At 36.8% G+C, this 15183-nt stretch overlaps 1 protein-coding gene across 1 annotated transcript in view; it reads left to right on the top strand.

Moving 5' to 3' along the window:
* The first annotated feature begins 508 nt into the window (after positions 1 to 508).
* LOC102451706 (desmoglein-1) overlaps positions 509 to 15183 on the top strand; it is a 41958-nt gene continuing 27283 nt past the window's right edge. Inside the window, exons 1-6 of the mRNA XM_006113601.4 lie at positions 509 to 760; positions 10054 to 10089; positions 10474 to 10602; positions 11633 to 11788; positions 11967 to 12114; positions 14895 to 15058. Coding sequence (XP_006113663.2) covers positions 713 to 760; positions 10054 to 10089; positions 10474 to 10602; positions 11633 to 11788; positions 11967 to 12114; positions 14895 to 15058 — 681 coding nt within the window. The 5' untranslated portion in view covers positions 509 to 712. The remainder of the gene's footprint in view (positions 761 to 10053; positions 10090 to 10473; positions 10603 to 11632; positions 11789 to 11966; positions 12115 to 14894; positions 15059 to 15183) is intronic.

The following is a 15183-nucleotide window of genomic DNA, read 5'->3' as shown; positions in this document are numbered from 1 at the left end:
TTTGTTTCTTATCCTAAATACTTCTGGTATTTTTATAACCCTAAAAATAAAGATTTTTATCAAAATATAGTATGATCTTGTTTATGACTATTCAGTTTATTTTTTCCTAATTGCACATATGGTGTAAATAGGTCTAGTCAATGTCTGGTCCAGAAGACAGCTATTTGGTTTTATTCTGCTGCATGAAATGGATATATATTTTCAGATGAACTCGTCATTTGTTAAAGTTCAAATTCTTTACAATAATATTCATTATGTGCCTTTAGTCTACTGACAGTAAAGAGAAATCTCTCAATTGCATTTGAAGTGATCAGTTACCATTTTAATTTGTTCTCCTGGTGTAAGTTGTAATGTATTTGGTATCATCCCTGTAAAGCTTGTCTTCTCTCTTTAAAATGATCTCTTTGGTATCCAGCAAAGGGGTTTGTTGCAATAAGAATTAAGGTGTGTCTCTAAGCTTGTACCTGGAAGCAATAATGATGTTGTTCAGTATTTCAGGTGAGACCAGCCCAGGATTTTTGGGTGGGGAAACAGACTCTGTTATACGCTATCTTCAGTGCTTCCTTCAGAGGAAAGCAGAACCTCTCCCAAGCTAGGGTGAAGAACATCTAGCCAGTGTCTTTTTTACACTGGCACCAGACTGAAGGAGGGAAAGGGAACCGGAGTGTAACAACAACTCATTTGGACTTGTATCTAAGAATAATCAGATTCAATGGATTGGTTCCCTTGCAGAACAACTGCATTTCTAATCATTTTAATGGTAAGTAGAATTTTAAAACAATATTTGTAAGCTTTCTGTTAATTTCAAAGTCTTTTTCTGCAGATGATTACATTTTCTGCTGTCTCCACTTTAACTACATTGAAACTCATATTAATCAAGGCAGTATTAAACATTGCGCATTAGACATTAACCATATTTTAAAACAACAACCCTGTTTTTAATTTTAATGTTAATTTCTGAGTATAATTCTATACATTGGACAGCTTTGATTGTTAATACAAGACACGTTTATAGTCCTAAATATGTCTTAAGAGGCTTTTTCATTATTATAATTATTTGTCTTTGTTCAATTTAAGGGGGAAAATCCAGAATTCTTTAAAAAAATCATGACTAGGATTATTTCACTGTAGGTTTCTGTAGTGTAGTGGGTATCATGTTTGCCTAACAAGCAAAAGGTCCCTGGTTCAAAAACAGTGGTTCTTTTGGCCCTGTATTGAGGGTAGGAGACTGGACTTGATGACCTCTCAAGATCCCTTCCAGTTCTATGATTCTATGATTCTAGTGTATAAAAGTAGAGAATAAAGAAACCCTTATTATGGAGATGATGATCTGTTACTAGGTTTGTATTTTATTATGAGGGAAAAGGGGCAGGAGGCAGAATAGTTATATAAGCATCAGGAAGTTGAAACTAATTAAAAACAGGGAAAAACTTAAACAACAATAGTGTAGTAGCACCTTAAAGACTAACATCTTTAAAACAGAGAGATATGAAAGAGGATGCTCTGTTCTGGCATCATATTTTATTTTATTGGCTTGGGGTTTGCTTTTCATAGTTCATCTTGTGTTTCTATAGTGAAGGACAATTATAAGACCCTAAAAACTAACACAAGTAGAAGTCCTGTACAGGAGTTTATTCTGTGGTGTTTGTTTCACACACAAGCTGTAGAATGAAGTGTAAATATAATAACTTTTTAAATACTACTACTAAACTATCCAGAGGATTATTGACATAGAATAAAAATAGTGGGTCTTCTTTTGGGAAGATTAAACAAACTTTAGCTCTTAACTTTGCATTCCGTAAAATAGATCTAATAAAGAGGGGCAGCTGCAAAGTAACTAATTTTGACTGTTGGCACACACAAAAAAGGGTTCTGATTCCGACTAGTTTCTGTTTATTTCTTGTAGCATACTGGTCTCTTCCAGGTACGGAATATTGTGTGCCATGTTAACAACTTTAGCCTTTTGTTTAATATTATCAGTATTAGGTGTGACCGGGTTAATTAAATTACATGGTAATAATTCTTCATACTTGGATGGGCAGTGCAAATAAACTACAACTGTACTATAAACTACTGTCCATTCAGTGCATATTTTACTGTAGAAAAATAATCTTTCAACACTGCATTTTTTAAATGCTTAATTTTACCATTGTATTGTGACTGAGTGAAAATTTCAGTTTCAACCAGGAAAACTGAAAGCTTATGTAAACACTATTCACATTTTGGCAAGTGTTAGCTGTATGGAAAATCATTATGCAAAGAAATTAGCTATTATCTTTGGAACATAGAACACGTCTTTCTCTTGTCAGAGGACTGGTCAAATGATCATAGCTGGGATTTAAATGAATCTTCTTTTAATTCAATCTCATAGTAATTCCCAAATGGATAAGAAAAAGAGTCCTTTTGTACATATGGAAGTGGAGAGATTAAATACATTTTGAAATAATTCAGTTTAATAAATGACATAAAGCCTGCAGCAATCCAAATGCCTTTTAAAATTAAAACGTTAATTTACGAGAAGCACATTGAACTCTGCAACTATTAAAGTTTTGGTACACATTTCCCCACTCATAGGCCTGATTCTACAACTTTTACTCAGATGATTTCCAAGGGCATTACTTGCTTGAGTACAGGGTGTAGAACTGGATTTTGTTTCTTATTGCTGCAGAGGCATGTTTTGATGAAACTGTATGTTTGATTCAGTATGACTTGTCTCCTTCCAGCTATCATGTGATTGTTAGTTTATAACAATCTTAAATTCATCATCTCTCTTGCCTGACCACTTTTTTCCATTTATTTTCGGCACTTTCTCTTCTGATTGCAAAGATACAGGTTTCATTGACTACTCATAATTTCTGCAATACATTGGAAACTGAAGGTGACATTTATACATGCTATGTTTTCCCAATGTATCTCCCACTGACATTAAGAGAAGTTACACTCCCCACAGCAATGACAGCAAAATAAAGCCCAAAGTTTCAGTCACTTTTAAATATTTGTATTCATGAAACTAAACATTTTAACATGTTTGTCATCAGGATTTTTTCTCCCCTATGAGATAAATAATACAGGACAAACCTTGAGAAAGGACTAAAGGTTCCTTTGGGTATGCATGTAGAATACCCACTGAAGCCAATGGAAGATGCAACAGAATTTAGCTTGGGAACTTAAGCCAAAGTTTTCAAAGTATCTGAAGTTAAGTACTTACATTTACATTTAGTCTTCTAAATAAAAGTGGACTGATTTTCAGAGATGCTGAATGGAAACTGTGGATTGAAAGCACCACTGGAAATCAGAAATTTTTTATTTAGGAGCCTAAACATGGATTTAAGTATCTAACTTATTAAATTCAAGTTTAGAAAAATAATTTCTCCTTAGAACCTTTACTCGGGTTAGTTCTCCATTCATTTTTTAGATGGTTAATGTCAGTTGAGAAATGGAACCGTGTATAATTTCTACAGGGTTTGGCCTTTATTATTCAAGTGACAGAGGAAAACAAGTCCTGATGACAAAGTGATGACAAATCATGCATCCCCTTAAAAACTATTTGATAAAAACTATTTGATAACAAAAGGGAAACCAGTTAGATAAGAGCAATGAGAAATATGCTTTTCTGTTTTGATTTAAAGCTACTACATGCTTTATTTAAATAAGTAGGGAGGGAATCTCAGGCCGAAGCTTCAATCCTATTCCTCATTGGTTAGCATACAGTGGCTGGGGTTGGTTTTTCTGGAGTTGAGTTACAGAACTCTGGAAATAGACATTCATGAAAGGGTTTGTTCTCATAGACTTTTACTCAGTGCAAGTGTTGGCTGAGTAAGGAGTGCAGTATATGACTTAAAGTGCTGATGCAAACATAAGCACAGCAGCCCAAGGATGACTAATATAATGAGTGTGAGTTCTCTATACTCCTCCCAACAAGATCAGCAAACACTCCCCTTGACTTCAAAGAGTAGAATCAGGTGCTATAGAATGATGCTGGGAACCAGAGCAAAATATGGGCATGTTCAGTCATTTGGATGTGAGTAGGTGGAGGAAGGAGGATTCCAAAATTGCATATTATAATTTTGCTTGGCAGTCAGTTAGTGATTAGTGAATGTCTGAATACTGCTTTGAAGATGCAAAATGCTATATAAATGCTAAGGGCCAAATTCTGCTCCCAGCTACTTTAATATAAACCTGGAGTAGCTCAAGTGACCTTAATGGTGTTTTAATAGATTTTTCTCCAGTGCCAGTGGCCCAGGTCTTTCATATTCTGCAACTGAATTGCAAATCTTTGAGACAGACAAAATATAAAAATGTTTAAGATGGTCTTAATTAACAGGACTTTTTGGCATTGCATGCCTGCCTCAGTCTAGCAAATGCGTCCCTCAACTGCCTGCTCACTCTATTATGGACCTTCTTTCAGTGTGAAGCCTCACACAGGCTAATGGTCTGTGAAAGGACAAAAATTGTGATGCTGTGCTGAAGGGTACCAAGGCTCGTTCCCTGAGCCTTCCAGCAAACCTATCAAGTTTGTCTCTTCACTCAACTTTCCATCTGCCCCAAAATTCCAATAGCATACCTCATGTCTTATATCCTTTCAGTGGTGCTGAGGGCTGTGCATGTAACAAATCAACAGCAACATAGATAGTGAAGCACTTAACTATATAGGTTTGGATGTAACAGATATACTTAATATTGATATTTCACCACAGACTTCTCATATAACCTTGGGGAAGTCGCTTAGCCTCTCTGTGCCTCAGGGCCCAATCTGTAAAATAGCACTTCCCTACCTCCCAGTGGAGGATAAATGTACTAAAGACTAAGAAGTGCTTTGAGATCCACTGATAAATAGCACTGTACGTTCCACGAGGCGTACAGATAGTTCGGAATGGCTACCTAGTTCGAACTATCTAGCCCGTGCCGCGGGTAACCGCGTGGCACGGGGTTCGCACTAGCCGGCTTTTAAAAATGGCGGCTCCCCGCTTATGCAAATGAAGCCCGGGAAATTCAAATCCCGGGCTTCATTAGCAAGGTCGGTATGCATACATTACCCCGCTAGTTCGAACTAGCGGGGTAGTGTAGACATACCCTAAGAGAGCATCATTATTATTGTATTGTATACAGACATCACATTCATCAGCTCATTGTGTACTTGTAACATGGGGACCCTTGACTCAAAAATCAAAAGTCTCCTAAGAGATCCTTTGTTAACCACAAGTAGCGTCAGGGCTTTTTTAAAAAAAAATTCTGTAGCACAGCCACTAAAGGACAGAGGAGGCACTAATTTTCCCTTCACAAACCGCTAAGTGTCACTGTGCGAACTGTTTCTCTTTCCCCACCAATTCTGAGGTGCGCATTCAGAATGTTCCCAACGAGGCGATGTCTAGACTGCAGGCTTCTTTCAGAAGAAACTTTTTTCAGAAGAGATCTTACAAAAAAATTTCTTCTGAAAGAGACCGTCCACACACAAAAACGCATCGAAAAAACAATTTGCTTTTTCGAAAGATAGTGTACATTCAGTGTGGACATTATCTCACATTTAAGCTGTGATTAGTATGGTCGAAGTGGCCACCAGAACACCTGTGCTTTTTCCTCTTTCCTCTTCTTTCAAAAGAACTCCCTCTTCCCCATCCACACAAACCTTTTTCCGAAAGAACTCTTTCGGAAAAAGGCTTCTTCCTCATAGAAAGAGGTTTACCAATGTTAGAGAAAAATGTCTGTTCTTTCAATTTACTTTCGGAAGAATGCAATTGCAGTGCGGACATAACTCAGGTTTTGTCAGAAAAACAGCCGTTTCTTCGATAAAGCGCTGTAGTGTAGATATACTCCTAGTGATGGCCTCAAAAAAACAAAAGAAAAATCTCCAGTGTAAAACTAGTACTTCTCATTGCTTGCTAATTGTTTTACCTGCAGGTCAGGTGAGACTAAAAAGAAAGATTTTATGACTATTCGTAAACTTAAAGATGAATACCTAGGGGTTCTTTAGTAGCCCAGTTCTCCTATAGTGGTAACATTATATCTTTAACACAATCTTGTGATAATATATTTTGAATAAAGGAATTCTATTGGATAGCTTAGCATATGTCAACATATGGAATACACATTAAAAAGCCGAGTCTTATAATATATATATATATATATATATATATATATATATATATATATATATATATATATATATATATATATATATATATTCCAAGGCCACTAACTCTCATACACCTTTCCGGGCCAATAAGGTTGCTTGCAAGCTGGGGGGAGGAGGGGCGGGATTTCATTGTAAGGAAGCACTAAGATCACCAGCACAGTCTCTTTGGGTGCCATTTTAATTCCCAAAGGAGCTACACAGAAGCTCTCCCAAAGGAAGTCCCTGCTAAAAGACACTGAATCAGTGTAATGTCTGGCAGGGTTTTTTATCGTGCCATTTAGGTGGTGTAATTTGTTTCATGCTGTCCCGCCGGTAGGTCAGCTCTGCAGTGACATCGAATTAGGCTTGTGACTGTCAAGCAGAGCACAGTCAAATGTGGGCAGAGTATCCTCCCCTTCTCTCACTAAGTGGGTAATAATTGTGTCTGCACTAAAATCTGATTCCATAGCTGAAAGTTTAAATTATCACCTAGATGTACTTTTTTAGATTAAAAGTGAGACTAAAGCTACTTGTCCAACATGTCCATAGCTCTATCTTTCTAAAGAGCCTATTTGCCTATGTCGTTATCCTTTCATGGGGAATACTTTTCTTGTCAATTTAGGTCCCGATTCTGCCCCACATCCACCTTACAGTGAATAGTACATACTCTTTGAACAGTCTCAAGGCTCTATTCAGTCTACATTCAGGTGGCAAAATCTGCCCCATAATCACTTCTCTTCATTTTGCACTAATTAGGTGGGACCAGACTATAAAGCTTACTGAGCAGTATCTGGTCACACTGGCAGTCCCATTCATTTGAGTGGGATTACCTGCATGTTACTATTTTTGGAACTTGTCACCAATGCACATAAAGGGTTTACAATGTGGCGAAGTAGAGTCCAGTGGACAAAATTGCCATTTGTGAACCTCATTGCCTTTGGAGAGAAGTGATTTTTAAAAAGAAAAATAACTACAAATGGCATCCAGTGATAGAGTTCATGACCAGCTTCTGACAACACACTCGTTCAATAATCTTTGGAGGAAAATGTTTATAGGAAGGATGCATGAATTAAAATTAGCACATATTACACAGTAACTTCTGTTAAAACCACAACTTCTAATCTTCCACAACACCTGGCATGAAATCTATTTGTTTAAAATGCACAGCAAATGAAACTGTGGTTAGTTGCTGTTTAGTACTACATATTCCTATTAAGAAATGGACTTGGTAGCAGGGATTCAGGGAAGAGAAGGCTGTCTATGAGAGCCAAAGATGATGAGAAAAGAAAAAGTCCAGAATCTCATTTGAGCCGCTCGCATTGTTGGACCTTTTCAATGCTGAATGGAAATAAGGCCCCAATCCTGTATCAGTTCACATTAGGAGTCTTTTCTCATGAAAGAGATGCAGGATCAGGGCCTAAATCTATAACTGACACTGTGAACTGATAATTTTACTGTATCAATTGCCCTTTTTTCTATATTGAATGATATACTTAACTAAACTAAGTTTCCTTTCAAATTTTATATAAAAATGCCTCTTTCCTCCTGATTTTTTTTATTGTTTTAAAGCAAATTCACATTGTGTCTGACCCTACAATCGTTATGCACATGAATATTTCCTTACTTAGTTAGGGTCTGTCCAAAGGCCACTAGACTCCATGGGAATCTTTCTATTTCCTTCCCTGGGTGTACCAGCCAGAGCATAATCACTTTGACATTAACAGAACCTCCATATGAGTAAAAACTTTCCATGTGAAGAGTGGCATAGAGTCTAACCTAATGTACTTAAACAAAGCCAGTATATTGGCCCATGCTTGGACTTTGGCATGAACCTAGTAAGAACAATTGCAACCTTTTTACCAATACATCTCTTTTAAAGCAAATCCAGGACCCTCTTTTGTAGTCCTGTCTTTGAGAAACGCAGTCTGACAGAATCAGATTATTTTAATCTAATTTTGTTTATCCATATTTAAGGAAGAGGTCTCAATTTTTAAATTTTTAAATATATTAGGATACTAAATTATGAAGAAACAATTATGATATATAAATTAAATTTTCAAACAAAATGTTTGAAAAATATTTTATCCTTTTGCCAAGAATAAAACTTAGAATTTTGTTGCATGATATCAGGAGTTGAAAACATCACTAATGCTGAAGCAGAACACGGTACTCAGTTTTAGAGGTTAAAAAGTCAGAGCAGTAGTCTTGTCTCTAACTTTAACAACAACAAGTAGTTCTATGACACCTTAGGTGCAATTGCATAGCTGAACTCAGCTTTTGGCACTGTCCACACTGCAGGAAGTCACAGGGAGAACAGTCTCCTGTTCAACTTCCCTTACTCTTTGTGGAAGCAGGACTACCAGCATCAGCTGGAAAGCCCTTCTCAGTTTGAATTAGTATGACTTCACTAGACCCACCAAGACTAGGTCTACACTACACCCCTCTGTTGGCAGAGGAATGTAAATAAAGCACGTCGAAAGTGCAAATGAAGCGGGGATTTAAATATCCCAGGCTTCATTTGCATAATCACGTTCCGGCGCTGTTTTGAAAAAGTGCCATTTTGAAACTGAACCCCGCAGTTTAGAATTGGTTTTGCCAACAGTGGGGAGTTTTTTCGACAAATCCTGTACTTGAGGAGTACACGATATGTCGAAAAACACCGAGCTGTTGGCAAAACCGTGTCTAAACTGCGGTTTCAGTTTCGAAATGGCGCTTTTTTGAAACAGCGCCAGAACGTGATTATGCAAATGTGATGAAGCACGGGATATTTAAATTTAGATCTTAGTCTAATTCAAATCCTAGGAAAGATCAACAGTGGCAGCTTGGATCTTCTCTGCAGCATAGTCATATCCTTCCAGAACAACATAAGTATAGTAAAACCTGTGTTATCCAGCATGCTCAGGGATTAGGGCATTCTGGTTATCTAAAAATTCTGGTTATCTGAGGATCACATCAACTTAGGAAAAACCAACGGAAAATAATAGTAAAACTCAAGTTTTTAATATTGATAGTTTTGTAGTGTGAGGCAATTGCTTTTACATTTCTAGTTTGAATTAAATATGATTAGTACTTCTTCAATAAAAAATTGTTAAGCCAGTCATGGTAAATCAAGCAATTCAGTTCCTCTTGAAGGATGGAATAAACTGTATTTGCTTTTTTTCCTATTGTTCTCTGAAAAGAAATGATGGCACTATTACCCCCTTTTCTTCTAATCAATGTCATTTCTTTGTTCCTCTTCACTCTGTGTTCCTTTGTTTGTTTTCAACAACAAAAAACTAAGCCCAAAATCATGTTTATAGCAACTCGCCCCAATGAAGTGCCAATTCATGAAGAAGTTGTAATGAAGTAAATGCCAAATTTTCCATTGACTGAAATGGGAGCAGCATTGGGTTGTAGAGCTTCTGAGCTACCTCACAATTCTTAACTAGAATGTTTACTTTCTGAAATTACTAGTTGTGATCCAACCACTTAACACATGCTCTTAAGTCATCTACTGGGAAACTGTGCTTTAAACCCAAACCTCTTGGCTACGTCTACACTAAGATCTTCAAAGTAGGAATAAGATCCTCCGGAAAAGGGCGCTTTTTCCGGAGGATCGGGGCCAGTGTAGACGCTCTTTTCCGGCTTTTCTAAAAGCCGGAAAAAAGCGGCGGACATTTTTATTTAAATGCCGCGGGGGATATTTAAATCCCCCGCGGATTTCCCTATTACGATCGCTGAAATTAACATGCCCCTTCTGGAAAAGGGGCCAGTGTAGACGTAGCCCAAAAGTAATCTGAGTAAAAGTCACATACTTTCAGGATATATCGTTTCACAGACAAAATTCCTTGTGTGGAACACACAGATTGAGTGCTAAATATGTCTCAGTACGTTTTTCTTAGATTTGTTAGTGAAAGATACCCAACCTTTGTAGTCCACTGACTGCTTTGCTATATTTGCAGGTATTTTTGGATATCAGCGCTGGATTTCATGTTGAGGTAATATATTTCTAAAACTATTTATTAAAGAGCAGATATTTTTGAAGAATGAAAATGTACCACCATTAAAAATGAAAGGCCTTTGTAAGCTAAGAGATTTTTGGACCATAAACCCTGACAAAAATACTTAAATATTGACCTGCTAAACAAGAAAGAGATCTGCTCCTGCAAATTCCTAATCACTAGGGTAATTCTACTGAAGTCAGCAGACTATTCACGTAAACAAGAATAGTGCCATGCCATCTTAGGCTCTGTGACTATAAGCTTTATTAACAAGCTATGAGTCTATATAGATGTCCATACGGTCTTCCCTACTTTACACTGTTAAAATCCTACCACTGTATTCAGATTGTCATAATGACCCTGGAACCCTTTCTGTCCAAGGTGAAAGAATGGAATGAAAATAATGTGACACGATGGAAAACCTTCAAAAGACAAAAGCGGGAATGGATTGAATTCGCAGCAGCTTGTAGGGAAGGAGAAGATAATTCAAAAAGGAATCCAATTGCCAAAGTAAGTGTGCAGGAGTGGTGTTTATTGATTGAAAAATCAATAGCGTACTCCCCGCCTCCCCTATTTATTTTGGGTCTGCACATCCTAAACTCAAAACTCTGGTCATCTGAAGAAATGGGTTGTGCCCACAAAAGCTCATGATACCATCTACATGTTTTGTTAGTCTATAAAGTGCTACCAGACCATTTGTTGTTTTTTAAGTTCATCAGTTATAGGCGTCCAAGGGGAAATATGACTCACTTCGAGGTATCACAGAGAGATGCTGCAAAGAACATCTAATAAAGCTAGAGGCCTAACTGAGCTAATTGGTGGAGATCTTTAAACAATACATTTTGTCTAGACTATCTAAAACAAAAAAGGCAGAAAAGGTGAGGGAAGAAGCTCTAGTACTGCTAGATATACTGAAATTGCAATATCCACATAAGATCAGAGATTTATGGGCTAGATTGTGGTACAGAGTGTTTTGAGGGCAGTACAGAGGCCTCCTAGACCACAAGAGGAACATGAATGCTGCTCCATTTTTTGGAAAATACAGCTTACATTCTGATTGTCTGATGTCAGGTACACTATCGTTACATAATGGCACTTTCTTTCTCCACACACTTTGAGAATCCCTGAGAGCAAGGTTTGGGATGGTGCCTGACTAGTGCACAGGAAGGCAATTGGGTGTTTAATTGCCAGGGCTTGACAATTAATGTAATCTACTCGCTTATGGCAAGTAGATTACAAGCTGGCACAGCCACACAGCACAGTCTGCGCGTACGCAGCGTGTTGAACCGCGCGGCTGGTAAGTGGGGCTCGCTACAGCTCGGCGAGCCCTGTTAATTGCAGTATAGATGTATTTTGAAAGAGCAGCACTGACAAGCTATCTAAGGGGCTACTCCCAGCCCACCATGAATTCTGACATAATACAGTCTGTGGGGCCCGGGAGGAGAATAACTGAGAATTCTGTGAGGGAGGGGAAAGCCATCACTTGTGATTTCAGTAAACTATGATGAACATCATAATTTCCATTTGTTTATTTCTGTAGATTCGGTCTGATTGTGAAGAAAACCAACCAATTGTATACAGCATCTCAGGAATAGGGATTGATCAGCCACCTTATGGGATCTTTGTTATTAATAAAAACACTGGAGAAATTAATATAACATCAATAGTTGATCGAGAGGTGACCCCAATGTTTGTTGTAAGTATTAAATCCATTTAGTAGCATAATAATTAGCCTCCTATTTTTTAACTTTTTGCCTTCTTTTGATGAATGCCAACAGAGAAAGAAGTGAAGCTTCAATTAATAATTATGTTCAAAGTTTGAGTTTATTTCTTCTTCTTTTAAATTATGTATATTTGTAACCCTCTTTATCCAGATAAGATGCTATGCTAGACATGCAATTACTAATAGAGAAGTAGAACCACCTCTTGACCTTCGCATCAGAGTTCTGGATATAAATGACAATGCTCCAGTATTTTCACAAGCTACATATATGGGATCTATTGAAGAAAGTAGCATGGAGAGTAAGTAAATATTTGGTGTACATATTATAATAATTGTCACTAGCCATTTGCAATAGTGGAGATTCCAGGAGGATTGCAATGGTTTTTGTTTTTGTTTTTTTTTCAGTTTCTCATAATGTTCTCAAATTCTTTTCACATTTAGAATTTTTTAGGAAAATTGGTTCCTTTTTCTTTTTAAGTTTGATTACTTGTTTTTGAGGGTAAATAAAATATTCTTTCCCCATTTGTCTTGGTCTGAAAACATGTGATTGTATAACCAAGAAAGTGGCTGAAGCTGTCAATTGCAAAGTAATATCCTAATATGACAAACCCTTCCTACTAAGCACAAGGCTTACTATCAAAAGAATTCCAAATTATCTTATACACGTGAATAACTTTGACACATATTGATATATCACTGAACTGAGTGGGATTATACAGATTATTCACGTGAATACATGTTTGAAAGTTTAAAGCCTTGTGCATATCATGACTTGAAACCAGTCCTTGTTTAATAAAAACCACTTATTGCTTTTTAAACTAAATTGGACCTATATTTGTCAATGTCCAATTTTTATATTAGAAGAATTTCAAGACTTTTTTTTTTGTTAGGCCCCAATCCTGCATGTAACTCCATGTGTCTTGTTTGGTAATAATTTTTGAGAATTTATTTTTTTTTAAAGTAATTAATTTCCGTGACCCAGGTTTAGCTATAAGTAGCTATCACAATGTGGACCATGAGTTGTCCATGTCTATTCTGATCCCAATCATTTGAGAAGCATCATTTAGCTCAATTTTCATGTGTCATATTCTAAAATAAGGCAATTTGCGTGAAGTTAACCCTGGAAAGGCAATAAATAAGAAAGTGAATTTACTGTTTCTGGCATTCCCTCCTCTCCTATGTAAAGAGGACATTTTTCCATATCTGTGCCATGCACCAAGTAGGAGAAGAAGGGACACCTAATAGCTATGCCATCCTCCCTTTTCCCTCCTGCCAAAACTTGAGTAGATGGAGAGGATAGTTGAGATGTGAGTGGATGTTCCCCTTCACATCTCCGTATTGTAAGCATGTCTGTTATCACTGGGCTAGCTATAGGTCTGCTTAGGGACATGGACTCCTTTAAAATGTATTTAATCAATTGCCCTCATTCTTCTCCTCCTCCTGTGTCCTACTGCACAAAACGATGCAGTTTGTTTAACCACATGCCATCAGTATACATAGGAATATATTAATATAGGAATTCATTAAACCTGTTAATGGGTAACAGGTTTAAAACTAATAAGCAAAAGATCTTCACACAGCGCATAGTCAACCTGTGAAACTCCTTGCCAGAGGAGGCTGTGAAGGCTAGGACTATAACAGAGTTTAAAGAGAAGCGAGATAATTTCATGGAGGTTAGGTCCATAAAAGGCTATTAGCCAGGGAATAGAAATGGTGTCCCTGGCCTCTGTTTGTCAGAGGCTGGAGAAGGATGGCAGGAGACAAGTCACTTGATCATTGTTTTCAGTCCACCCTCTCTGGAGCACCCGGTGTCGGCAGATAGGCTACTGGGTTAGATGGACCTTTGGTCTGACCCAGTACGGCCATTCATATGTTCTTGTGTTCATATAGCCACAAAATTAGTGAATGCCTCCTGCTTTTTTGATGTGTTCATAAATACTAAGGCATGAACGGAACCATAGTCAGATTTCCTGAATAACTCAGGTCATAGAATTTCAAAGTGTATCTACTTTAACCATTGAAAGTAAAGCCAAATTTTTATCCTAAGGAAATTTAAAAATCCAGCTGTTCAGTTAAAAGCCATGTGAATAAATTTTTGATAGAACATAAACTGCTGAATAATAATAATAAGTTCTCCAAAACACCTGTGGGGAGGAAGGAAAAAGTCTGATTTTCATGATTTTATTAAAACAAATTTTGAATATTTGCTTTTACAATGTTTTTCAATCTTAAATATATGTTTATGCAGCCCTAAAACATATATGTAAGATTAGACTACTATTTTACAAATATAGTGTGATTATATGTGCTGTATATAATCTGTACCAAGCAGCACAATACGTAATTTATTGAGAAATTATTTGCTGGCATTTCAAAATATTAGGGTTACTAACATATCTGTTCATCTTCAAATAACTTCACTTAGGCTATATCTACACAACAGCATTATTTCAGAATAACTAATGTTATTCCAAAATAACATAGTCTGCATCTGCACTAAAGCAATTATTTCAACCTAATGGACTTCTTACGCCAACTCCTGTACACATCATTTTACAAGGAATAAGGGAAATTGGAAAAGAGATGCTCTAACTCAGACTTCCTGCTGTGTAGACAGTGCCAAAAGCCGAAATAAGCTATTTCATTTTAAGCTATGCAATTGACGTAGCTCAAGTTACGTAGCTTATTTCGGTTTTAGCCCTGCTGTGTAGATGTGCCCTCCATGTGGCAAAAATTATAGATAGTTTACAATCCTGATTTTTCTTTTTAAAAATGTACTGATGGTATAAGTTTCCAAACCTCTGCTTATCGCATCATAATAACCACTGCAAGGGAGTGTAAATGGTGTTAATAATAATCAAATTATCGATTCCCCTGATGTAAGTACAACCACAAATTTACTAAACAAAGCACTTTCTCTTCTTTTCTTAGTAAATGAAATAAAACATAGCTCCTTATAGGAACATAATTATTGTGTTTTCATTAACTGAGTTTTTAAGACTGCTTGTGTTGCTAAGTACCTTAAATTTACAAAATGGGGCTTTTATGCCAATTTAAATGATATTGTCTTAATTCCTAGCTACTCTGGTGATGAAATTAATTGCCACGGATGCAGATGAACCAAATAACTTGAATTCCAAAATTGCCTACAAGATAGTGAGTCAGGAACCTGCAGGTGCATCAATGTTTATTCTAAATAGAGATTCTGGAGAAGTTCACATAGCAAATTATCTTGACAGAGAGGTAAAAACTTCAATATGTTAATATTCATGAAAGAAAGAGTGTGTGTGTGTGTGAGAGAGAGAGAGAGATTAATATATTTAGTTGTTGCAAGGTTGAACAGAAGATTGAAATGACCTTATTTTATA

Source organism: Pelodiscus sinensis, chromosome 2 (genome assembly GCF_049634645.1).
Source record: "Pelodiscus sinensis isolate JC-2024 chromosome 2, ASM4963464v1, whole genome shotgun sequence".
Taxonomy (NCBI): domain Eukaryota; kingdom Metazoa; phylum Chordata; order Testudines; family Trionychidae; genus Pelodiscus; species Pelodiscus sinensis.
The sequence above is the reverse complement of the archived record's forward strand: the minus strand, read 5'-3'. Positions and strand labels throughout refer to the sequence as shown.